The sequence below is a fragment of the Gymnoscopelus braueri genome (genome assembly GCF_963280865.1).
Source record: "Gymnoscopelus braueri genome assembly, chromosome: 7".
NCBI classification, from domain to species: Eukaryota; Metazoa; Chordata; class Actinopteri; order Myctophiformes; family Myctophidae; genus Gymnoscopelus; species Gymnoscopelus braueri.
In genome coordinates this window covers 23,565,867-23,593,046 of record NC_137608.1, presented here as the reverse complement: position 1 = coordinate 23,593,046, position 27,180 = coordinate 23,565,867, and the positions used below count along the sequence as shown (strand labels likewise).

The window sequence follows — 27,180 nt, the reverse complement described above, 5'->3', positions numbered from 1 at the left end:
CGACGACCACAACAACAACATACTAACCAGGAAGCTACGCTAGGGAAACGCTGAAAATAAAATGGATAATATGAGAGAAATACTCAAGTAAAGTACGAATACCTCAAAATTGTACTTGAGTAAATCTACTTTGTTACTTTGCACCACTAGTACAAGCCTCAGTGGCGCACTTCGATAATCATTGGACTCCCCACCCACTACCACTGGGAGCCGGGGTTTGACTCCAGCTTGGGACATTACTTTTTCAAACAACCGCGGACTACTTTTTTTTCGCTGATAAAGTATAGTTTTGGACCATGACGGAAGGCGCTCCGACTTAGCAGACCTTGAGGCAGAGGAGTCGCGCCCGAGCGCCTCCAGGCGCGAGTGCCCGCGACGACCTGCCGATGGTCTGCTAGTCGACTTAAGCGCCGTCCGAGTTATGTACCGATAGGCACAGAATCGTAAATGATGTTGTGTGGGGACTGCGTTTGCCCCAAGTGCCACTCACTGCACTAACATAGCCCGCCAGGCCCGCCCCCTGGAGTGTGTGTGTGTGTGTGTGTGTGTGTGTGTGTGTGTGTGTGTGTGTGTGTGTGTGTGTGTGTGTGTATGTGTGTGTACACGCGCGCGTGTGCGCATGCGTGTGTGCGTGCTGGTTTGTGCATGCGTGCGTGTGTGGTGTGGGGCTCATGTCTGGCTTGCATTGCCCTCTAGCGTTGATTCTACAGAATTGCATGAGGGGCATGAAAACAAGCGTACCCCTTTCAATTTCCCTGGAATGCCATTTTCCCTGTAACATATACACACCTCTAGGTTGCCTTGTTTGTTATTAATTATTATAATCATTTTCACTTTCCTTTTCAATGCAGGTGACACTGGATGATATGGGGAACAAGATAGTGTACGAGTTTCCCGTCGGTCGGTGGTTTGCCATTGATGAGGACGATGGGAAGATCCAGAGGGACATTCTAGTGGGAGGGACAGAGCCTACAGGTCTGTATTTGATCATTACAATGAATGCATAAAATGGAACACAGAAAATAATATATAGTTATACTGTATAGTCATATAGTAATAATATACTGTATTTACTGTCAGGAACTGGTGTTAGGACCCAAGTGCAGGAACTCAAACTCAAACAAAGGCAGGAGATGAGGATCACATGAACTTGACGTTACTTGACGAACGACACAGGATAACAACAGTACAAGTTAAACACAGACAGAGTTTAACACAGAACCTGACACACTAACTAAGGATCCAGCACTTGTTGGATCCAGCTTGTCACCCAACCAGGCTCAGCTGACGGTACTCAGGGCAATCAGAGTCTTCTAGCAACAGAGGAGAGGGGAGAGGTGATTGGCCGAGGAGAATTAGGAGCAGGACATGGGAGGGGCAGAGCAAGGCAAATCATGGACAAACAGGGAGGGGCAGAGACTTTACTATAGAGCATCGCAGTTCCCGCCCCTTCCGGGTTCCACCGCAAAATACTCAATGCATTTTTCCCATTGACATTTCCAAAAATATTTATATCAATTAATTTAAGCCTAGAATCAAGCCATCCAGGGTCCTGGTGAATCATGACCATAAAACGTTTGATTCTGTGATTTTTTTGGAAAACGGCAAAACAAAGGGTATTTATTAAATATAGTATATCATATAATTAAATATAAAATAAAATAAATCACAGAAAAAAACGTTTTATGGTCATGATTCACCAGGACCCTGGATGGCTTGATTCTAGGCTTAAATTAATTGATATAAATATTTTTGGAAATGTCAATGGGAAAAATGCATTGAGTTTTTCCTTCCGGCACCAGGAAAAACCAGGAAGTGGGCGGGAACTGCGATGCTCTATACCTGTATACCAGACTGGTGCCAGGCGCCACGCAAGTTGGAAACAATGCAAGACAGGACTACGTACGTGCCCATCCGTTTGAGACATACTCCTTTAAATTTTACCTGATGTAGTTGTTGTACATGTTGGAGTCTGTATCTCACATACAGTATATGGGATGGTTGAACGTTTTGATTAATATGACATCAGTGATGTCTCATTACAACGCTATGTACACCATATTTGATAGACTGCTTGGATGTGGGTTTTTTTAGATGGAGAGGAGTAAAAACTTACGACAAAAATAAATGGGTGCTTAATGTCCATCATTGTTTGTAGTTTGAGAGTGATCGCACGTATATTCGCAATTCCACGCATCATTCTCAGTCCACCTGAGAACTACTTGATCACCTTATAGTATACTGATGCCAATTTCCTGTTAGGTTTTACTTTGCCATGACTGTAAATAAGTTCCCGGGTCAATCTTTACTCTGTGTTTGAATCTTCTGCATGAGCGTTTTTTTTCAGTCGCAGACAGTTTTATGTAGAAGCCAGCAGGGTTTTATAGTAAACAAAACATTTTCTTTCCGGCTTACCAGCTGCTATTACAGGATTAATTCTTAGGTCAGACTGCATCAGTGTTTTGATCTGACAGATTTTCCTGCTCATCCCCTCTGGGAGTATGGGTGATGAGGCAGAGAGGTGCTGCTGGCAGACTCTCTGATTGTCTGACATGTAACTGTACCCATCAGGCATTGTGTACCGGATTCAGATCATTACAGGGGACATCCGAGGTGCTGGGACCAACTCCAAGATACACATTGTGATGCATGGCTCCAAGGGTACGAAGAACAGTGGCAAGGTAATGAGAATGGGGGGTTAGAAAGAAAGGCTGTAAAAGCACTTTTTACTGGATAAATGATAAAACCATGTGTTTTACATTGATTTAATGTCTACTGTCATGGTTGTCATTTTGACTTCATGAAAAACAAAGACGGTCTGGTTCACACCTAACAGGTTCAGCCCAAATATAAGTCCATGCTTCAATGCTTCACGCTTCAATGCTTTAATGGGGGGGGGGGGGGGGAATGAATTCATGGGCTGTGTTTGCACACAGTGAATAACAAACTTTCCATCAAACCCCTGCCTGTTTCAGCCATTTGAACAGTGTCAGTGTCAGAACTAGAGCTGTGGATTGTGTTTAAATGATCCGTTTTCCATTTCTGACTCAGGTGTTTTTGGAGGGCGGTAAGTTTGAGCGTGGTCTGACAGACATCTTCAATGTTGAGCTCGCTGCCCTCCTCAGCCCTCTCAGCAGAGTCACTATCGGACATGACAACGCAGGGGTCAGTTCTGGCTGGCATTGTGAAAAGGTACAGTGCATGGCAACTCACACACACACACACACACACACACACACACACACACACACACACACACACACACACACACACACACACACACACACACACACACACACACACACACACACACACACACACACACACACACACACACACAGACACACACACACACACACACACAGATATAATTCTACTCAAGTTTATTTGTAAAGCCTATAATCACAAAAGGGCCTCAAAGGGGTTTAAAACTAACCTGAAACACTGCTGTAATGTAAGTAAGGGGTGTTTTTTTAACACTTGTTGCAGGTGGTGGTGTACTGTCCCTTCACAGGGGTTGAGCAAACCTTCCCTTGCAATAAGTGGCTGGACGAGCGAGAGGCAGATTGCCTGATAGAGCGGGAGATCTACGAGATGGTTTCACTCAGACAGAAAAGACAGAAGAGTAAGCCAAGTGTTATTTGGTTTTGATACACACCAAATATCGTGTGTTATAAGTGTTATAATGCATTATTGACCCGAACTTAATATGAAGTCTTACCGATTGTTGTTTACATGCTGGTGTCTTCCTTGTATAACTTTCATTATATATACAGTTAACAATTACAAACAAAAGACAAATCTGTAAAAAAATATATATAGGGTTCCAGCACCTTTGGTGGTTTGACCCCTAATTAAACTTACAAGATAGGAATAATGGCCCAAGACCGCACAATATATTCCACATTTTGTTAGGGCGGCCGTAGAGAGGCCATCTGGTAATCAGACGGTCACCAGTTCGCCTCCCAACCCCGGTCTATGTGTCAAAGTGTCCCTGAGCAAGACACTTGACCCCTATCTGCTCCCCCTGAGCAACCTCCAGCTGCGGGTGAAGCTGAAAACTGAATTCCCCCTGCGGGGACTAATAAGGTATAATCAAATATATTTTCTGGTTCTCGTCAGGGCACCCCTGGTCCCTGTGGATCTGGACGTCAGACATAGACCGCGCGGGGACAGACGCAGACATCTCCTTCCAGATCTATGGAGAGAAGGGCAAGTCAGATATGATTAGGCTGGACAACAAGACGGACAACTTTGAACAGGGCATGACGGATAAGTTCATGGTAAGTGTCTCATGCCTTTGATATGGACAGCTGTGTATTGCAGCTATACCTCACATGCATGCAGTGGTGGAAAAAAAGTACTCACATTCTTTACTTAAAGTTGTACAATGCAGAATCCCAAATAACGATTTTTAGCAACCTCTGCTGGTCACTACCGTCACTGCATACAATTTCCGTAATCCTCGATTACCCAGAATTCCATTCGTTTTCACCGGAAGCCGGAAGCGTTTCAAAATGCGATCTTTTAATTGTTTTATACTATCTACGGATCGTTTCTCTTAGCCAGTGGAGCATTAGTTACCATGAGCTGTGCTTTCTTTTTCTGTTCTTTTTCGATCTTCCAATCCTACATTCTCTTAACATCAGCGAGAGGTTCCTTTTTGCTATTACCGCGGTAGTTCCTGGCCAAACAGGAAACCGTTGCGGTAGTTCCTGGGGACGTCGGCCACGACGTCATGACGTTGGCCAGGAACGTCATTTTCCCGGGAAAGTCCCCCCCTTCACCGTTCAATAGAAAATATATAAATAAAAGGCTTCCGGGGGTGAAATTCATGGAGTGGGTGTTGTAAAACTTTTGCCACTGACAAAAGATATACAATTTAACTTTAGTTTTGTTGAAAACGTTACCTAGTATTACTTTAAGTAAAAGTATCAATACTGCAATAAAGAAAATACTCTGTTACAAGTAAAAGTCCGGAATTCAAAATGTACTTGAGGAAAAGTACAAAAGTATTGGCATCAAAATGTACTTAAAGTACCAAAAGTAAAAGTACTCATTATGAAGAATGTCCCATTTCAATTTTTCAAATGTATAAAAATCTTATGAAAATAGCAGATCTACAAGCTCACAATTACATTACATTACATTACATTACATTACAGTCATTTAGCAGACGCTTTTATCCAAAGCGATTTACAATAAGTGCATTCAACATAGGTAGGCAAGAAAAACATAGGTACTGTAAGCAATGCGACGCGGCATGTTAAGGCAATGCGACGCATTGTGAGCTTGTAGTTCGGCTATTTTCAAATGGCCAAAATGTACAGTATGTAGGGCTGAAGTGGTTAATGTATGTTTTATAATAATAATCAAAATCTACAAAATAACTAAAGAACTAAAGTTTTCAAATAAATGTAGTGGAGTAAAAGTACAATATTTGGATCCAAGATGTAGTGGAGTAGAAGCAAAAGTATTGGACTTTGGAAATACTCTGGAAATACTCAAGTAAAGTACAAATACCTCAAAATTGTACTTAAGTACAGTACTTAAGTAAATGTACTTGTTACTTTCCACCATTGCATGCATGTATGCTAGTAGTAAATACTAGTAGAATCTGATTTTTATTTTGTTGTGGTCTGATAGGTTGAGCTGCCTGAAATGGGGAAGTTACTTAAATTTCGCATCTGGCATGAGAAGAGAAGTCAGTTCGCAGGCTGGCATCTCAGTAAGGTGAGTAGATCTATTATTACTACAGTAGCTTGTTGATGCGCCACACCACTAGCAGTTTTTTAAGTAGCTCTCCTACTTTATATATACATATTTATAGTTCTCTTTCAATGTACTATTTATCATTTCTGTTGTTGTTGTGAAATGATATCAATCTATAAGAGCACATTTAGAGTTAAAAGATTAAATGAAACTTTTGACCGCTGTCCCCCAGGTCCCCTACTTTTTTCCCCGCAACATCAAATCCCTTTGTCGAAAAAATAGCCAATCTAATGCGACACGTTGTGTGGTTGTAGATCTGTTATTTGTGTCTATTTCAGCCAAATGTTCGCGTATTGTGCCATGACCAGAATAGGGACGCTATGGTTCTTAAGTTTAAAAGGCCACTCAAACCCTGATGCCTGCAACAAGCAAACAAGCTTTCCTGTGCTCTCTTCCTGTGCCCAGGCAACTCTGATGAAGACATTAACAAAGGAGAAGTACAAGTTCCCGTGTGAGCGCTGGCTGGACGTCAATGAGGATGACAATGAAGTGGTGAGAGAACTCCCTGCCACTGGAGATCTGATCGCAGAGCCACTGCCCGGTATGTTCATATGCGCTGACATATTCCACTGTTTAACCCATGCAATCCGGGAACGCATCTTTATTTTAGATTTCTTTGGCTATTCAAAAATAGCAGATATACAAGCTCATAGCGGGGCACCGAGTTCCGCGCTATGAGCTTGTAGATCTGCTATTTTGGGGGAAAATCTTGAAAAGTTGTGCAGATATTCTAAATCCTAACAGTTTTTTTAAAGCATATGTTGCTATATATCAGTCAAACCTTTTCATGTCCAAAATGTATTTGGCTGCCGACCTTGTCCCCCCATCTTAAAATATTTATTTCCAGGGACCCCCAGAAGCAAAGATTTGAATATGTATATTCAAAGATTTGCACACATTTTCATGATAATTCTTTTTATAATAATTGCGTAGATCTGCTATTTTTGAATTGCCAAATATATATTAAAATAACACAGATACGTTCCCGGTCTTAATGGGTTAAGGCTTGTTTTCAGCCTAAATCAACACTCCATCGCTGAATCGATCAGTTCGATTAACTTTTGCACCCTTACCCTTAGTGTTACTTTAACTCTGAAAGCATACAAATGGATAAATAAACACAGGATTTTTGCGGTGTGAATTCACCTGCATGCAACCAAAATCGGCAGTCTTGTCCTACAGAGAATAACCGCGAAAGTCTGAACAGAGGATGTGAATGTGTTTGGCAGTGATCAAGTACAGAGTGACTATATGCACGGGCACTGTTGGTGGCAGTGGCACAGATGCGACCGTTTACGTCAATATCTTTGGAGATCTGGGTGACACCGGGGAGCGGATGATGATCAACTGCAAAAACAACGTCAACAAGTTTGAGAAAGGCAACGTGCGTACAACCATGTCATACCTATTGTAACGTTGTTATCATGTCATATTCCAGAACAAATATTAGTGGCATCAACAGTCCAATTATCATATCTGATAATGTAGTGTATCTGCTCAAATAGTATGGCAGATGTCAGCGTGCCAATGGGTAAACGGTATTATAACGATATGTTCCTTATAATCTGTCTCTTACAGTTTGATGAGTTTTTAATCGAGGCGGTGACCATCGGACAGGTGCGCCGGACGAGGATAGGACATGATGGCCGGGGTGGTGGCTGTGGTTGGTACCTGGAAAAAGTGCTTGTCAGAGAGGAGGGACAGGCTGAGGCCCATGCTATGGAGTTCCCCTGTAATAGGTGGGTTGTAGGCTCATAAAAGGAGTTATGTTTTTGTTCCATTCTGTTTGTTTGTTTGTTTGTTTGTTTGTTAGTTTTTTACTGTTAGTAGGATATCTCCAAAAGATTTGATCGAATTTGCATGCATAAAACTTTGTGGAAAGTGTGGTCATGGGATAAGGAAGAACTGGGCTGTGTGGCCATGGGAAGGGAATGCAACTTTCAAACGGATTCACACAACACTTTGACTGTTCTAAGGATATCTCTCAGATTTTTGATCAGATTTGCATGAATCCTTGTGGAAAGTTTGGTCAGACTCATCATGGGACAGGGAAGAAGTGAACCCTTCCAACTGATTGGCTAAAGGGGTGTGTGTTGGTGAGCGTGGATCCACGTAATACCATGAAACAGTGCGTGCCTATCAGTAGACATGTGGGGCAAACCCTACGTTATTGGCCCAATCAAACAAAATGGGGATGCTGGAGAGCTCATTCCCAGCCACTGAACAGATATAGTGCTGAACTATCCCACATGTGGAAATGGAATATCTTGACAATTGCATAGTGTTGGCAGAGGTATGCACTCTACTGAAGTCTTTCAGTCTTTCTAGTGGAACAGATGTTAGACTGTGAGATAACGATGCTTTTTGTGTTATATTGTCCTAGATGGCTTGACCGTGGTGAGGATGATGGACAGATTGTTAGGGAGTTAGTGGCAGTAGCAGAAGGGCAACGTCTCTTCAGTAAGTGCGTTTTACTTTCTTTCTTTCTTTTTTTCCTTCTTTTTTTGTGGGTGTAATTTGGGAGTTACTTAATCCAAAAATATAATTTAATATAATTTTGTGGGTGTAATTTGTGAGTTCGGTTTGATGAAGGTATAAATGCCCACAGTATGTGATTGTGTGTATATCTGTGTGTATACCTTGTGTGTGTGTTAGATACAGATTATATAATTGCAGTGAAGACAGGTGACGTCCCTGGGGCCAGTTCAGACTCCAGGGTGTTTTGCAAGCTTTACGGGGAGAAAGGTGACACCACTAAGAATATGCTAGTGGTCTCAGACAACGACCTCGGGAACTACTACGAAGACGGCCGGATTGACATCTTCGTTGTGGAAACCTTTGACATTGGACAGGTGGGACATAATTGAGACAAACTAGTCTGTCAGCCACTTAACCCCTATAACTTTGTAGTACAACAAATAACAAAAATAGCTGATCTACAAGCTCACAATGTGTTTGTGAATTTTGAGAATTCTGAATTTGTGCCTATAATGATGGGCCCAAAACAGGGACTCCAGGTTGAGAGTGGTTAAAGTCAACAGTCAGCAGCTCAACAGTCACATGCACCTAAAACCAAGCCTTGTATACTCTATACAGTCCCCAAGCTTTTTGAATATTCTGCTTAATGTGTTTGTTATTACAGATCAACCGGTTGATGATCGGCCATTTGAATGAAGGTATGCGCGCTGGATGGTTTTTGGACAGTGTTCAGGTCACAGTGCCACTCCATGGGAAACAGTACATGTTCCCTGCCCACCGCTGGCTTGACGTAAAAGAGGCCGATGGCAAGACAGAGGTGGAGCTTTACCCCAGTGAGGTCCTGGACACTGAACAATGTAGGCAACAACTCCCCCTTGCAGTCAAAATAATACACACACATAATCAGCTTAAACAGAGCAAATATAGCAGATCTACAAGCTTACAACGCGATGCAACACAACGCATTGTGAGCTTGTAGATCGGCTATCTTTGGCAAAGAGATTTGGTATAGTCCAAGTTTTTGTAAGACATTCTACATTTTCCAAAAGGAAATGCGTGTAGTTTGACTGGAATGATATCCCCACCACCAGTAATAAAAAGGAATTACCAGAGGGGGCATATCAAAAGCAGAGGCATGAATCCCCCCCCCCCAGCAAAGAGAACCCTACACATAACTATGCATCCATACACATAATATGCATGGCAGAAATATAAGCTGCAAATGTTTGCACATGTGCATGGCATGCAGAACCCACATACTGTCCAATATTAATTAATGTATCCATGGGCTTTTTGCGTACTCTTATTTTTCAGTTATTACTTATGAAGTAACGGTGATAACTGGAGATGTGACATTCGCTGGCACCAATGCCAATGCGTTCATCCAGATCTATGGAGAAAATGGGAAGACAGAGGTCCTGACCCTTGCAACCAGATCCAACAACTTTGAGAAGAACACCACAGACATATTCAAGGTACGATTGTGCCTCATATTTGTTTGTTTTTTGGGGTTGTTTTTGAGATATTTTTGGGGCTTTTCTTTTTTTTTTGCTTTTGTTGACAGAGTGGAAAGAGACAGGAAATGCGGAGAGAGAGAGAGCAAATAGCCCAGGGTTGAACCTGAGCTCAGGGCGGCTGTGCAAGGACCCAGCCCTAATGGTATGTGCTCTACTAGGCACATACCATTAGGGCAGGCGTCCCACGTCATGTTTTCAAAGGGCTCAAATTCCAGTGTAATGGCATGATGAAGTATCAGTATCAGTTTAACATTTGAGGCATAGCAACTGGGTAATATGGACAAAATCAAATAGCGAATAACTAGATATTGTGACGATAATATTGTATTGACTATAGTGACTGACTATACTGTATATGTATATATATAATGGATGGATAGATAGATAGATAGATAGATAGATAGATAGATAGATAGATAGATAGATAGATAGATAGATAGATAGATAGATAGATAGATAGATAGATAGATAGATAGATACAGTAGATAGATAGATAGATAGATAGATAGATAGATAGATAGATAGATAGATAGATAGATAGATAGATAGATAGATAGATAGATGGATGGATCGATTTTTTAAAATTGCATACCTACAAGCTCACAACATGTTTCAAATTAATCTGCACGCTTGTAGATCAGCTATTTTTGCCATTTCTGAACATTTGAAAGTATAAAAAAGGGCTTAAATGATTAAAAACAGGAAAATACATATGCCATATATCACGATATCAAGATGATATCGTCTCATATCAGGATATGGATATAATACTGATATATTGCCCAGCCCTAATAGCAACCTTGCCATATGGTACTGTAAGTCATCCCTCTCTCCGTCCGTTTGGCAGATAGCGGCCAAAGACGTGGGGAAGGTGTTCAAGATTCGCATCGGTCACGACAACAAAGGCATCGGGCCTGGCTGGTACCTGGAGAAGGTAGAGCTCAGGCGTCTCATCATGGCCATGAGGCCCAAGGAGAAGAAAAAGGACAAGGACGACAAGAAGAAGAAGAAGAAAAAGAAGAAGGATGAGGAAAGCGATGAAGAGGGGGACGGAGAGGAGGAGATGCAGGAAGTGGTGCTGACGTACTTGTTCCCTGCCTCCCGCTGGCTGGCCCACGGAGAGGATGACGGGGAGCTGGTGGTGGAGCTACTGCCTGACGATTCAGGGGAACTGGAAGGTACGCACACATGGTGCAAGAGCTAATCAAACTAATTGATTTAATCCATTATAAAAAAGAATCGATCATTTAAAATAATCGATTCATAATCTATCAATTTTTTGGGCATGTTAATATAGGCGAAAAGTTTAGAAATGTAAAAAAAATAAAATAAGGCAAATATACTAACAATAGCTGACTATTTGACGATAAGCTATTTTTGATTATTCAATTGATCGAAGAAAGGAATTGAATGAATAATTGCCAAGAAAATTATCCTTAGTTGCTGCCCTACACAGCACACACAGCTAGTGACGGAGTATTGACCACAGTGGTGTTCCGGTTAATTCCGTGCCCCATCTTTCACCTACAGTACAGTGGATCTCCCCCCTAAGCAGATGCCATGGGTCAAAGATGCATCTGATAAATCAGGTTTCAAATATTTTAGTTGGGATTTGGGAGAGCTTGATTTCAGCCCAGTGGCACTTAAACAGCTGCAAAAGTTGTTACCTTGCACAGGATAAAAGATATGCATGCTCATGACTTTGTGCATTTAAATGTATCATAACATCGCTGTCGGCCAGAGACTTTGTACTGCATATCCAAAACCTTTATTTTCAGGAAATGGCCACAAGAGAACCCATGTTCCACTTGATCCAATGTAGTTATTATTTAGTCTGTTTTTAATACTTTTCATTGGTTAAATAACCCACAGACAGACTTGACCACTTTCACCCTGGAATCCCTATTTTGGGCATGTCATTGTTGCCAAATTTGCTAAAATGTTCAAAAAGACCAGATCTACAAGCTCAAAATGCATTGCGAGGTTGTAGATCTGCTATTTTTGCTACTTTTGCAGCACACGGTCATATGGCAAACTAGGCAAAGTATAGAATAGGGCATTAATTTATAAAAACACATAAAAGGATTAAATACAGTATGGAGATTTTATGGAGACAGTATGAAAGTTTCTGCCTGACAGCGACAAATTCTTTCCAGTCATGTTTCACTGCATGCTGTCTGAAAAGGGATTAAAACTGCCTTACGAAGAGAGGCAACTCTACTTTTAACATTTAAAAAGCCATGCCTCCAAAATTTCAAATATAAAAAAATGTACTTCACACAAAAAGAACATAGAAAGTGTGTTGCTGATATCACACAGGACATTTTGTAAGAATTTAGATTAGTGGAAGAGACCCCAATTGAAAGCTGTGGATACACACTGAGCATTTCTGTACATGATATTTACTTATTTTCTGCACATCATACAAGTACAATGTGTAGGTTGCTTTAGACGAGGCTTAAGCCTTTAGCTAATGTTGGTTGAGGAAGTGTAGCACATAGGCCTGACCTCGACTAAGTCGACTAGTCGACTGGTTAGTCGCGGGGGGTCCGAGTCGACTACGTGTCTCTTAGTCGACTCTAGTCTTTTTAGGGCCAAAAATGTTTTAAATAGTTTTTTGGCCAAGTCTACACCTGCAACCACACGTAACTTCCACTTTATTCTTCTTATTCCTCGTCTTTGTATTGGTATTGTTTGTGTTGGAGCGCCTCAGTGCGGCTGCAGAGTTCATGTGCAACCTCTTCCAGAGAGAGATAGAGACACTAGAAACTCTGCTGGAGACAAAACAAACTGTGTAGACTTGGCCCTTTGAAATAAAATGTATTTTGGCCCCAAAAAAATAAAAATATATATATATATATATATTATTTTTTTGTTTTTATTAGTCGACTGCCAGTCGACTATTGGCAATTAGTCGCCAATTAGAGTCGACTAAACAAATCCTTAGTCGGGGACAGGCCTAGTAGCACAGTATGCATACTGTGTGGTTTGATTTGACACAGTTTCCATACGGCCTGGCCTACATATAACAGGTCAAAGATGTGTCAGTAATTCATCCCCTCTATTGTCTGACAGTGAACACCTATGATGTGTGCGTCGTCACCGGCTCTATGAGCGGCGCTGGGACCGATGCCAAGGTCTTCATTAATATTTATGGAGAAAACGGGGACAGCGGAGAGCGCTATCTCAAGAAATCCAACAACCTCAACAAGTGGGAGAGTGAACAGGTACGATGGACGAGGTGAAACGGAGAGAAGAGAATTGTGTTAATCGGCTAGATAAAACAAAGGTTTTCATTGAATAAGAATTAAGCTTGCTAACAACAATACAAGGTGATAGATGATAATGCCTGCAGGAAAACAACATAAGAAGCTTCTAATTTGTTTCATATAAAGCATGATGTAAAATGTAATGATAATAATATCAAATAAAGTAGCCACGTTTTTTTTTTTCTTTCTTTCTTTCTTTAAGGTACACCTTGAATTGAATAGGTCTAACATTATTGTTCTATTGGTTTAGAAGCTGACTTCCTGGTCAGGACCTCATTCTTAGAAATATTAGTTGTCAGTCATTCCCCAAATGACAGTGATAGTAATGTGAGCCTGTGTTGCCACAGGCCGTAAATTTGTCCTCGCTGAAAAGGGTATCCCATTGGAGTTAGTCAAAGATACTAACACTTCCACGCAACATGAGCCCTCCAGCAGGCTGTAGATGGGACGGGACTAGTGTGTTCTGGTAGGATTACATGCGCTCCTGCAGGCGAGCCAGCTGTGATGCCGATCAGGCCCTCAAGAGTCACTCAACCTGTCCTACTTTTACTCATCACTTAATTAATTCAAGCCAGTGAATTATTTATGTAGACATTACACCTGGCTCTGTAGGATCACGGAACTCTTGTCAACAGACAATTGGTTTGATTTCTTCAGATCAAATGTAACAGGAGTCTATTCACTGTTGTGAAGTGGACTTTTGCTTACAGAGCAGCCACTCATATACATTTCATATAGAAATCAATGAGTGAAGTCAGCCATGGCCAAAAATACACACTAGCTGTTGAATATTTAAAATCAACTATTAAGGAGGAACCTGCTGAACATACAATAGTTTTTCCCCGGTTATAAAACTGAAATGTGATGTATTAGACTTTTTAGTTAGGGAAACAAACAACAACAACAACAACACAAATATTCTTTTATAACAACAATATCCTGTGTGAAATGATTATATTTATATAGAAAACTCAGGCTTCAGTCAACAACATATGTTTTGACTGGCACAATGCAAGATCCAGATATATTAATGGCAAGGATCCCCAGATTCTGGTTTTGGGATTGTTTATGGTCTTCCTCGGGCAGCAAAGAAGATCATGTTATCGTAGCCACCGTCTCTGCTTTGTAAATTTGTAAATGATGTGTTAACAAGTAAAGCTTCCCAAACAGAGAATCCGGTGATGCTTGTCTTATATGGATAATGATTTTATTTCCCAGGAGGATAATTTCACCGTAACAGCTGTTGAACTGGGCCCTCTGAAAAAGCTGCGTATTCGTCATGACAACACCAACCAATACTCAGCCTGGTACTTGGACCGCGTGGAGATAACGGACACGAAGGACGACACCACGTACGTTTAACCACTTTCAACAACCTGAGATCCCTATTTTAGGCATGTCATTATAGGCGGGAAAAAAAGACATCATCGTACAACAAAGTATATAGCTATTGCCTCAACACTGCAGGGTGTCTGTTCAAGTCCATAAGAATGTCTGCTAAATGCAGTGGTGTAAAGTAACAAAGTACATTTACTCAAGTACTGTACTTAAGTACATTTTTGAGGAAACTTTACTTTACTGGAGTATTTCCCATTTTTAATACTTTTACTTATACTCCACTACATCTCAGAAGCAAATATTGTACTTTTACTCCTCTACAATTATTTAGTTACTAGTTACTTTGTAAAACATGTCTGCTGATCACCTTCTGTCCGTGGGTCTGTAGTTACTACTTCCCATGTAACCGCTGGCTGGCGATAGATGAGGATGACGGACAGGTAGCGAGAGAGCTGGTGCCCGTGGACGAAGCTTTTATGAAGAAAGACGATGATGATGAGGGGGCCACCGCCCTGGGCCTCGAGCAGAAAGGTAACACATCTTTTCTTTTTTGTTCAAGGTTTCTTTATTTTATATTTTCACACACAGGTCAATAACAAAAGGCATACAAAAACAGTGTCCGAAAGAGCCACAACCCTGGTATCTTATTGTACCATTAACACAAAGGACAGTACAAACAAACAAGACACAATTGCTAAAACATCTTTTTTACATGGAGATATTATGGATGAAAAATTAACCCTGCTATTTTAAGTATTGCTGAAAAACTGCATATAGAGTTCCAGCAAAACATTGTGCATTTTCCACATGAACCATAACGTCCCTATTCTTGACATATCATAATGTGCAAACATTTGGTGCAAATAGCTCACAGTGTGTGATTCGTTATTAGGTTGTGTAGATCGGCTATTTTTGGCTAAGATATTTGCTGTAGTGGGAAGAAATTAAGGGATGTCGTACAGACCCCGGTCAACTGAAGTATATCTGTATAGGTTTTAAAGCAAGATTTGACTTTGGCAGAGTTTTGGATTGTGTGGTTAACTGTAGTTACAAATATTGGTGAGGCATGTTCAATATTTGCTCCATTGATTAGAAATTCATATTACAAAATGGTCTTCTCACTGACTTCGGTACAACAGCTCTCAAAGTCACTCTTTTATCACATAAACTAATGTAAACAAACCAGATTCTGCAAATATGTAACATTACAAAATCTGGCACCAATTTGTTTTTGTTCGTCTTGTGTGGCATCTTACAGCCATGTCCACCACATACACTCTGAAAATAAAAACTGGGGAAAAGAAGCACGCCGGAACTGATGCCAATGTCTTTGCCATCCTCTTTGGTGAAAATGATGATACAGGTAAGTCTGCGGTGTCGGCAGTCAAATGCCTCGTCCTATTGTTATGACAGTGTGGTGTGTGTGCTGCATGTGATTTAAATGTGTGTGTTTAAATAACTAACTAATAACTCAAATCTCCCAGGGGTAATCATGTTGAAAGCGTGCAAGACCCATAAGAACAAGTTTGAACACGGAATGGTGGATGAGTTCACTGTTGAGGCAGTAGATCTGGGAGACCTTGAAAAGATACGTATCGGCCACGACAATTCAGGTGAGCTTCAGAGTGATGTAATAATAATGTCAACTTCTGTAGCTCAATAACTTACAGAATACTTAATGCCAGAATATGCTTATTACTTTGCATCGACATTTTGCACAATGAGTACTTTTACATTTTGAATACGGGACTTCTACTTGTAACAGAGTATATCTACATTGCAGTGTTGATACTTTTAGTTGAGTAAAACATGTGAGTACTTCTTCCACCACTGCTACCAGGGCCCTCATCTGGATGGTTCTTGGACTGGGTGGAGATTGACGCCGTATCACAAGGTCTGCGACTACGCTTCCCATGTGGCCGTTGGCTGGACAAAGGAGAGGATGACGGGTACATAGTCAGAGACCTCTTCCCTGCTGACCTACAGACAGAACTCTACACGCCATGTGAGTGACTTCATATGTATATAGATATATACTGTATATATTATATCATACTTGAATCATAATATTTCAGTGGTGGAAAAAGTACTCAAATTCTTTACTTAAGTAAAAGTATCAATACTGCAATGTAGAAATACTCTGTTACAAGTAAAAGTCTGTAATTCAAAATTCACTTGAGTAAAAGTACAAACGTATTGGTATCAAAATGTACTTAAAGTACCAAAAGTAGAAAGTGCTCATTAAGCAGAATGTCCCGTTTCACAATTATTTTTTTCTTCAAATGTATAAAATGTTAAAAAATCGATTGAAAATAGCAGATCTACAAGCTCACAATGTGTCGCAATCGGCTATTTTCAAATGGCCAAAATGTACATAGGGCTGAAGTGGGTAATGTATGTTTTGTAATAATAATAATCAAAATCTACAAAGTAACTAGTAATTAAAGTTTTCAAATAATTGTAGTGGAGTAAAAGTATAATATTTGCCTCTGAGATGTAGTGGAGTAGAAGTAAAAGTACTGAAAATTGGAAATACTCCAGTAAAGTAAAAGTACTTGAACATTTACGAAAAGTACAGTACTTGAGTGAATGTACTTGTTACTTTACACCACTGTCATATTTAACATACAATCATGACATATCTTTTGTCTTTTCAGTTGTGCCATATGAGATAAAGGTATACACCAGTGATGAGTTTGGCGCTGGGACAGATGCCGATGTCTTCATAGTTCTATACGGCCGTAAGGCCGTATGCACACAGCAGAAATCCCTGTGTGTAAACGAGCGAGAGAGAATGCTGTACTTTGAGAGGGGGGCTGAGGATATGTTCATTGTGGAGGTGAGTGCATGGATCTGCATGAAACTAGCTAAATAACTTGTCCAAAACGATTCATTTTTTATTATTATTTTTAAAACAGCCGATCTACTGGTAGATCTGCTATTTTTTTTTAATTGGCGTCCCGGGGCGCTGGTTTTAGCCTCCCCTGTTTCTTCTGTGGTTACTGGCCTGTGCAGGGGAGCAAGATTTATACCCTGAATATACTGTATGGATGTGACACAGTAATCCATTATGCTCAATTATATTGTCCTTCCCCAGTTGGAGGATGTTGGTGAAGTCATAGAAAAAATCAGGATTGGACACGACAATAAAGGCACCAATCCTGGATGGCACCTTGACCGAGTGGAGATCAGGCGGCTGTTAAGAAAAGGAAAGGTACTAAAAGTCCCAAATCTCTTTTGGCTATCCTTTCATGACGATTTATGCACATTTCTGTTTATATAGATTACTAAACATCCCACCCTGGGCTCTTTGCTTCCTCATCTCGCTCTCCACATTTCCTGTCTCTTTCCAGTCTGTCAACGAAAGCTAAAAAAGAAAAACCCCAACCCCCCAATTTTTTTTTTAAATAGACAGATAGACAGATACACATCTGTGAATCTGCAGTTAGAACTGCAGATTCACTCTAAATTTTCTGCCGTAATCCGAAGACTCTTCAGACTCCTCCTTAGCCTTGACAACTATGCAGTCTTATGCAAAAGTTAAAATGTAATTTAGATAGCATGTTATTTAGACAGATGCTTCATTTGTTTACCTGGCACCCTATAGTTTTTATAGTTTCAATGTAAAGATTATTATGTTTTTGATATTATATTGTTTAGACTGATGCTAGATTCTTGGTTTACCTATGATCCTAGATTTCTGAGGCACTAGTCTCTCTGCATTTGATGTATGTGTTTACCCTGCTAAACGCGTAAATTGTAATAGATTTACACACATATTTAATTACATGTTATGATGGAGAGATAGATGCTGTAGGCAGGTAAGAAGGGCAGCAGTTAAACCCACTTTGAGGACTCATATCTGTTTTATGGTTTAGGGTTCGGAGACAACCATTTTCCCATGTGAAACCTGGCTGGCGAAGTCGGAGGAGGACGGGGAGACAGTGAGGGAGCTGGTTCCCTCTGACATAATCACTCAAAAACTCGTCAAGGAAAAGATAAAACTGACTGAGATCGAGGTAGAGGACGCCCTGGAAAGTAGGTCCCCCATGTGTGTCACATCAGAGATGGTAGCACAAAAAAAAAAATCTTAAAAGAAAAAACTAATGAAAATAGCGTGAGCTTTGTTGTGAGCTTGTAGATCAGCTATTGTCGCTATTAATTGCACAATGAAGTAGGGCTTAAGTGGTTAATATCCTGAAATGTGTGAACAGCATTTTACAATGACAGTTTCGCTTGAGAGACTAGGTCAAACTCAAGAAAGAAAGTAACTGCGTGAAAACGGTGGAATTCTAAGCGATCACTTTCATCATTGACTGACACCGCTTTCTCCTGTGGTAGCTCACGTATACCACGTCTCTGTGCGGACGGGTGATATGTCAGGAGCAGGTACTGATGCCAATGTCTTCCTCACCATCTATGGAGATTTGGGAGACACTGGGCCACGCAAACTCAGCAAATCTGAGACCCAGAGCAACAAGTTTGAAAGAGGAGAGGTACGTGAGAAAGACACAATCATGACTTGGGCAGTGCATTTTTTTCCCCCAGCTGTCCCCGTTTTGAGATGGCATCCTAAAGTACCTGAGAACTGACAAGGCTGGGCTGTCGTTTGTTGCAAAGAGTGTCAAGATTGTATTTGAGATATCCCGTTTGGCTTCCAGGTGGACAAGTTCACGATCGAGGCTGTGGACCTGGGCCAGGTGTATAAGATCCGCATTTTCCATGACAACTCTGGGTTTGGGGCGGACTGGTACCTTGACCAGGTAGAGGTGGCAGACGAGGATACGGAGGAGGTGTACATGTTCCTGTGCGAGCGATGGCTATCAAAGAAGAAAGAGGACAAACGCATAAACAGAACCTTCTTTGTCAAGGTTTGGTTTGGTTTTGTTTTAGAACAACTAATGTGTATCAGCAACTGAATACAACAGGAATTTGTTTTTATTTCATTTTTTAATTAACCCATTAAGACAGGGAACGTGTCATTTATTTATTTATTTGGCTATAAAATATTTTGTTCCAGGGACCTCCAGAAGCAAAGATTTGAGTTACAAACGTTTGCTTAAAAAAAATATATATATTCAAAGATTCATGATTCAAAGATTCACTCGGTGCCGCACTATGAGCTTGTATATCTGCTATTTTTGAATAGCCAAAGTATAAAATAATGGTTATAGTGGTTAAAATGTAAAATGACAGATGCTTTCCCGGTCTTATTGGGTTAATAGATTTCGGTTAGCTGCTGTCAACAGGCATAAGTTTGTCTTGTTATGTCTAGCTTGTTTATCTTATGTGTTGTGTTGTGTTCAGGGTTATGAGGGAAGTGAGAGACACACTGATCCAAACGCCAAGAGGATTGCCCAGGCCAAGTTGGACTTGGATAGAAATGCCAACAAGAAGAAAAAGAAAAAGAAGGCAGCAGCCGTTGTAGAGGAGGGTCCAAGTAAGGCAACCATGCATTTATTCTTATTTCTCCTGGAAATATAATGTGTACTGTTCTGTAGTTTGGGGGTGACACTGGCTCAGAAGGTAGAGCATCCATCTTGCAAACGGAAGGTTCCTGGTTTGTTCTGGCTCCTCCTGGCTTTGTGTCTGAATGTGTGTGTGAATGGGTGAATGAAATAATTGGATAAGGCGCTATGCACCATTTACCATTTGGCAATTTTATATAACAAACAGCAACACACGACTTGGATCCCTTTCAATTCAAGATTGAGAAACATACTGTGTGTACGGTGCAGTGTACACAGCTGTGTGAAAAACATTTTGAAATGAAGTGGTTGACTCCTCTTCTATTTCACACAGTCATCCCTTATCACTTCACATTGTCCACGGTGAATGAACGTGACGCCGAAACCACGGCCAGGGTCTATGTCATCCTCATTGGACCCAACGACGCGGAGACGGAGCGCCTGTGGATGGACCTGCCAGAGGGGAAGAAGTGCTTCGCTCCTGGCACAATGGAGACGTTTGTTAGTTATGGAAATGATGTAGGAGAGATCAAAAGGGTGGAGGTGAGAATTTAGTCTTTTTAAAACTACTCCGCATTTATCAAATTAATTCTTGTTTGCCTTGAGCTATTCTTTTGCTGCAATTCTTTTGCTTTATCATCTCGCTCTCGCTCTCTCTATCTCACCCTCAGCTCGGCCACAACGGTATCACCCCAGAGAGCTGCTGGTTGGTGGAAGAGCTGTCAGTTGCCGTGCCAACTAAAGGTATCAAGTATATCTTCAATGTTAATTGCTGGCTGGCTAAAGACAGAGGAGACGGTCTCACCGCCAGACTGTTCAACGTGCTGGACTCCAGCATGCTCAACATTATCCGCAAGGTGATTCACTCGAAAGTCACAAAAAAAACAGCCTTGGATGATAAGATTTAAATCTTGAAAAGACAAACACGCTCACGACACACACGCGCGCGCGCGCACACACACACACGCACAGTCGCACACACTAAAATGTTATAATAATGGAATGTTATGTTCCTTTTAGGTTGTCTATGAGACCACAGTTGTCACAGGTGACACTCAATATGCAGGAACAGATACCAACATCTTCATGACTGTATATGGAGCCAACGGTAGCTCAGAGGAGATGATGCTACAGAAGTGCGAAACCAGGTCAGTCTTCACTTCAAGGGACTTGAATATGCATCAGTAATGAAGAGACCCTCTGACAGTCAAATCTGGATTTAGCTGTGTGGCATCGGCTATTGGCACTGACTTTTCTGATACTTCAAATGCAACTATAGGTTTGAACGGGGCCAAGACGACGTGTTCAACCTGGAGGTAGATGACATTGCTCCTCTGAAGAAGATCAGACTCCGAATTGATGGCACGGGAAGTCGCCCAGACTGGTTCTTTGACACGGTTGGTGACAGAGACCAGGTCATAGCAGCGGGGGTGTGGCAGAGACATACAGAACAATACAATCAATAATAAATACATTAATCCAATTTCCAGTGTACTACACAACGAAAATAGCAAAAAGCAAATCTGAGTACTATAAATGGAAAGGTGAAGAATCTGTGGTAGAATCTGTGGAATACCCGTGTATATCACTAACCGTAGAAAGGTAATTGACTAGATATTTGGGTCCCACCTGGTTTACAATCCTGTGGACCATAATCATTTTTAATATGTGATACAACACTCTCCTCCCCTCTGAGCACTTGAGGCTAATAAAATGAGCCGGGAGAAGACGTGTTCTGGGGTGGAGTTTAAGGATCAACCTCACTAATGTATTTTTGAAAGGTCTGTAGCTTCCTTTTAAAGATCTTTATGGATGGCCTCTGCCATTACTTCAAGAGCACTTCTATCTATAAAATGTTACCTTTTGATTAACCTTTGAGGTAACTTTTAGTGCCATGCTCTCTCCAGATAGTTTGTGAGACATAAACCTGTGGCTGCCTGGCTGGTATATGTAGTCTCCCAGCCAAGCTTTGTTACTGTACAGTACATTGTCACAATATCTTCTGTAGATCACAATGCGGAACTTGACCACCGAGGAGGTATATGTGTTCACCTATGAAGAGTGGCTGTCGAAGACCAAAGGACCAAAGAGGACCACAGTGTGCGAGCTGGCAGCTGTTGTGGATGAGGAGGAGATGGTGGAGAAAACAACCTACACCATCGAAGTGCAGACCAGTGACCTTGGAAGTGGGTTCACACACTACTGTCCTATACTGTAGTTTCTGGCATATGAAAAAGCTGTTAACTCTCTAAAGGCTTGTTAGAGCAACCGAAATAATCTATCAAGAAATATCTTTTCCGAAAACCCTATTGGCTTTTCATCATAATACATTTAAAGTTAAATATTTCCACCAAAATACGTTGACCCGTATGTTGTAGACATCTATTCCTCCTCACAGCTTCCTCAGGCTGCAACCCACGACTTACAAAGCCCTGGGTAGAGATATACACTCCGTGGAGTGCCCTTTTCTAGTTATTATTATTTCAATTATAATAGTTAGTAATTGGTTTTAAATACAATTTTGATGACACTGAACCTAAAACTGATGATCAGCCTCAACCTAAGAATACCCCCAAATGGACCGAATCAAAGTTTTAACCCACTTACAGTACGAACAAGGATCTGTCCTGGATACTCTAGAAAGGAAAAGGAATGAAGGAAAACATTTGTTTGTGGTATAAACTTTTATAATAAGCTTGTTTCTATGACTTGAGCGTGACGACGTGGTCCACCGGCCCGCCAGCCCGCCAGCCAGTCCTCCCTTAAGCCAAATAAAATATTAATATAAGATAAAAAAAATATGTTTAAAGTTTTTGTAGGATTTCAATGTACAGCTCTGTCCCTTTGTGTAACGGTCTTGCCCTTCTTTTCTTTGTTATATTCCAGATGCTGGCACTGATGCCAATGTGTGCTTGATGTTTTTTGGAGAGTACGGGGACACAGGGACACTGCATCTGCAGCACAGCACTAACAGGAACAAGTTTGAACGTAAAGGGAAGGATGTGTTTCGGTTCCCTGACATGATCAGTATTGGTGAGCTCTCCAAGGCCCGGGTGTGGCATGACAACAAAGGTGAGGAAGTGATGGCAGGGATGAGTTTCAGAAAAGCATACCAGCAAGTAAGCTCGTCATTGTTTTCATGATTTACCAACACAAAATCAAGATGATCAATCATATTCAATGCCGTCTGATCAGAATGAGATTATTTTTATTGCCATAGATGTTTGCCCATAATTAATGCACTGTCTGAAACTGTACATAAAGGGTAGTAACATTCCACACTGCACTTGAATGAATGAATAAATGAATGGATTATCGAGTCTCCCTTTCTCTCCACCTCTTTAGTAAAAAGAAAATATATTTTCAGGTTGAGATACCAATTTCATCTAATCATGTGAGAGAACTCACACAGGATAAAGATAAACAAGTACAATTAAAAGTGATGAAACAACATTGGGATTGGAACAATATAGAATTGAAGCTGATAAATTGGTTCCCTTTCCCGATTGGATGAAATTGGTGTCTGTCCACAAATGGGAGTAAGTGGGAGTCGACAAAAAGGATTTGGGCCTAGATTCTGAGAAGGTATTCACCTGTTTCCTAGGCTTTCCACTTCCTATGTGTTTTCCACTTCCTGTCGATTTGATCCAATGAAATCCAATGAAACTGGTCAGATGACTATGATATCCAATGAAATCCAACAGGAAGTGGAAAACACACAGCCTAGGAAACAGGTGAATAGGTTCTTTTTTTGTTTTTGATGACAGTATGGTATGTTTTTATGGAAGCCATTTTATGCCAGTTCTCGCAATTCCGAGTTTTTTGTTTTTTCCCAGAATTGTAATTCTGACTATTGTAATTCTGATAGGCTACAGTTATAATTCAAGAAATTTCAACTCATTTCTGTTTTGTTTTTTGACATAGTATACTATTAAACGAGAAACTGTTGCCCCAACATAGGTCCTTGTCCAGGGTGGCACCTTGAGTTCATTGATGTGAAGGATGAAGCCATGAGCCAGACCTTCAGGTTCCCCTGTGACCGCTGGCTGGCAAGTGGCGAAGATGACGGGCAGATCATGAGAGAGCTGGCCTGTGCTAACAATGACAATGTGGACCTCAGTGACAAAACCAGTTAGTAGCAATGGATTTTATGATTGTCCAACTGTCTATATACAGTATATACACTGGACAGTATAGTATATACTGTCTATATAAGTTTTAATCTTAGTATTTTTGGGCGGTGAAACCGCCCCTATAAGTGAGGTTTGGATATTTGTACAACAAATCCTGCGCTGTGATTGGCCAAAAATGTACCCTGCCTAACCCTGCACCGTGATTGGCCAATCACAGTCTATTCAGGACTGTGATTGGCCAGTGTCACATGACACATGTGCATAGCCCTATATAAGAAACCATAACTTGAAAAAAAACATTAATTTGTTTTTTTCAAGTTATGGTTTCGTCCATCATAAAGAGTGTTTCAATAAATGTATTTATCTTTTGTACATGATTGGTTGACTCCATTCAGTATTGTGATTAGCTAGCAAGACACCGCCCACTTCACACAGGGTGTGATTTTTATATATTTATATATATATATATATATATATAGTATATACTGTCTATATAAGTTTTAATCTTAGTATTTTTTATATATTTATATATATATATATATTTGTTTTACTGAGGTACAGCACTTTGGTCAACGCTGTTGTTTTAAATGTGCTCTATAAAGTGGATTTGATTGGATAGTTATCAGCCATCTGGTGTTAAATCAGATAAACGAATTAATCACTTAATCCTATTTCAAAAATAGTTAAAATATTCACTATTATAAAAGAGAAAATATTTCAGAAATGTTTTGGAAACATTTTAGAACTTTCGGGATTTCTTTTTTTGGATGCACCCAAAATGGGTCACAGCCCCATGTTTGGGGAAACACTGTTTTAAATTATTGCTGTTGCCCAACCTCTATCTTTTTTTTATGTCTCAGAATATGAGATCGCTACAACAACCGCTAGCACAGATGATGCTGACACCTCTGAAAATGCCTACATCGTGTTGGAAGGAAAGAAAGCCAGATCAAAGGAGTTTGTTATGGAGAATAAGAAAAAGAAGTTCCAAAGGTAGGAGCTCAAAGAGAGACCCTCGCTTGCTTTATATGTGGCCTTGCAGAATCATCTCTCTTCCACTTGTTTTTCCACCCTTGTACCTTTATTTTCTGTTCTACAAGCATTATTCTCAGACTCCCAGGAGAGTTAAGTCATCAGTTGTGTGAGTAAAGATTCCTGGCGGAGGACCAGTGATTTTTACCACCTATCTGTATGCATGCACTGCAGTTGAAACTGGATTTGACTTGAATGAATTTACTTAACTTTTTGTTTCTTTACAGTGGTGCCACAGACACGTTTGAATTTTCATCCAAGCACGTGGGGCAGATAGCTGGCATCTGCCTCGGCCACTTAACTAAAGAGGGCAAGAAGGTGAAGGGGGAAGCTTTCTGGCATGTCATGGAGGTTGTGGTGACAGAACTGGAGCTTGGAAACAAGTGAGTGAAAGTTAGAATATCATAAGCATGTAAACCAGGGTTCGATTTGTGAAATAACAAACAAAACCGATTTAACTGATTCATCCCTATGTACTTCATTGTATGACAAATAGCGAAGATAACCGATCTACAAGGTCACAAGGCACATTGTGACCTTGTACGTCGGCTATTTTCGCTATGGAGGGGAAGGGGGAGTTTAAAGGGTTAATGTGGCTAACATCCATTTTTCATTCAATTCTTAAATTGTGATATAATCAATAAATATCAAACATCATGCATGTATGTATGCATGCATGCAAATCGAACCCTGAAAGTAAACAGCTAGAAGGTCCTGGGTTCGATTCCCGCCGGGGACGCTGTGGGCGCTGGGGGCGTTTCTTCTCCTCCGCGTCACCAGCGCCCATACCCTAGGTGGGGTTGGCGAAAGGGCCTACTCTGTGTGGAGTTTGCATGTTCTCCCTGTCTCCTAGGGTAGTTAATACCCTCACAAAAACATGTAGTAATCCTGGTCACTATACTGCCTCCCCCTGGTCAGCTGGGGCGCCTGATGGAGGGCAAGGGAACTGGTTGGAATAACGTGTTCCTTCCACACGCTACGTCCAACCAGGGAAACTCCCCCCTGTCAGGTGACAAGAAGGTCAGTTGGCTCTCATGCATTGAAGGAGGCATGAGCTCGGCCCTGGCCTCCCTAGGCTGGTGGGGGAAGTGTAGTGCCCAGGATCACTTAGCAAATTGGCACCAGTTGAAAAAAGGGTTACAAAATCGAGGGATAAAAATGATGTAAACAGCAATTCGGTAATGCTGATCCTAAACACCATGTCTCCGCCTATCCCCACTGTCTACTATAGGTATTTCTTCCGCTGTGATGCTCGGATTCCCCTGGCATCTAAAAAGGACGAGTTTCAGACCTTCGAGTGTTACAAGTCCATCGAGAGCTTTGCGAGCAAAGTTCGCAACCTCGTTCCTGTCAAGTATGAGATCATTGTCATTACTGGGGACGTCAAAGGGGCAGGCACAGACGCCAACGTTTTCATCACCCTTTACGGTGTCAACGGGGACTCTGGCATACGACAGATGAAGCAAAAATTCCGTAACCTTTTCGAGCGGGGGCATACGGACCGCTTTGTTCTGGAGATGCTGGATCTGGGCGAGCTGCTGAGAGTGAAGGTGGAGCACGACAACTCCGGGCCCAGTGCAGGGTGGTACTTGGAGTGCGTTGAAGTGACCAATACAGCCAATTCAGTGACCACTATCTTCCAATGTGCGAAGTGGTTGGACACACTTAAGGCCGATGGGCAGATTCAGAGGGTGCTGTACCCCAGGTATTAGGTGATAGGAAAGAGGCTTACAGTACATAAAGGACATTGGATCCAAGCCCAGTTCTGGACTTGGGCGGATGAGGACTTCAGGAACACTTCCTGCTAGTTCTTAACATATGATATGTCAACTGAGTGAGAGATTTGAAATGAACGGACTGAACTGAACCAGATACATTGTTTACATGCGTCTTACCAGAAAGAAATGCCAGTATTCAAATGTACAGCATCTGTCAAATCAGTCTGAAAACTGTTACCGCAACATTTTATACATTTGTTTCACATATTTAAAGTGTGTGGAAACATATGGGTATTCATAATAAAACGGAGATGATAAATCATGTATTAAGATTCTAAAAATGATGGTTCTAAATTGTATAAGGGCAATTTGGGTGGTGTACAAAACAGTCAAATAAAAAAGTAAAGGGCGTATTTTGCTGTTGCATGCTGTTGCTACAGACGGCTTTTCTTAAG

At 41.1% G+C, this 27,180-nt stretch overlaps 1 protein-coding gene across 3 annotated transcripts; it reads left to right on the top strand.

Moving 5' to 3' along the window:
- loxhd1b (lipoxygenase homology PLAT domains 1b) lies at positions 1-27,030 on the top strand. Of its 3 annotated transcripts, none has more exons than XM_080433249.1 (37): positions 1-92; positions 852-975; positions 2,572-2,681; positions 3,052-3,192; positions 3,490-3,625; positions 4,123-4,283; positions 5,647-5,733; positions 6,178-6,313; positions 7,002-7,156; positions 7,351-7,511; positions 8,156-8,232; positions 8,428-8,624; positions 8,915-9,107; positions 9,565-9,725; positions 10,615-10,945; positions 12,843-12,994; positions 14,255-14,388; positions 14,763-14,905; positions 15,633-15,737; positions 15,859-15,987; positions 16,215-16,379; positions 17,032-17,213; positions 17,472-17,588; positions 18,253-18,412; positions 18,716-18,870; positions 19,036-19,245; positions 19,682-19,814; positions 20,177-20,385; positions 20,514-20,699; positions 20,863-20,990; positions 21,122-21,239; positions 21,851-22,028; positions 22,729-22,914; positions 23,803-23,973; positions 24,836-24,968; positions 25,235-25,390; positions 26,239-27,030. In XM_080433249.1, exons 2-37 carry the CDS (start codon positions 867-869, stop codon positions 26,717-26,719), a joined length of 5,886 nt encoding a protein of 1,961 aa, XP_080289375.1. In that variant the 5' UTR covers positions 1-92; positions 852-866; the 3' UTR covers positions 26,720-27,030. The 3 variants fall into 3 exon arrangements, with proteins under 3 accessions (XP_080289375.1, XP_080289374.1, XP_080289373.1); XM_080433248.1 differs by having other exon boundaries at positions 10-87; XM_080433247.1 differs by lacking the exon at positions 1-92 and having other exon boundaries at positions 849-975.
- The last annotated feature ends 150 nt before the right edge of the window (positions 27,031-27,180 follow it).

Excerpts from the sequence above, each read along its gene's own strand:
- loxhd1b (XM_080433249.1), top strand. The coding sequence starts at position 867 with ATGGGGAACAAGATAGTGTACGAGTTTCCCGTCGGTCGGTGGTTTGCC. Across the intron at positions 16,380-17,031 it reads GACAGAACTCTACACGCCAT|TTGTGCCATATGAGATAAAG; the intron begins GTGAGTGACTTC and ends TTGTCTTTTCAG. Across the intron at positions 22,915-23,802 it reads GGTGTGGCATGACAACAAAG|GTCCTTGTCCAGGGTGGCAC; the intron begins GTGAGGAAGTGA and ends GCCCCAACATAG.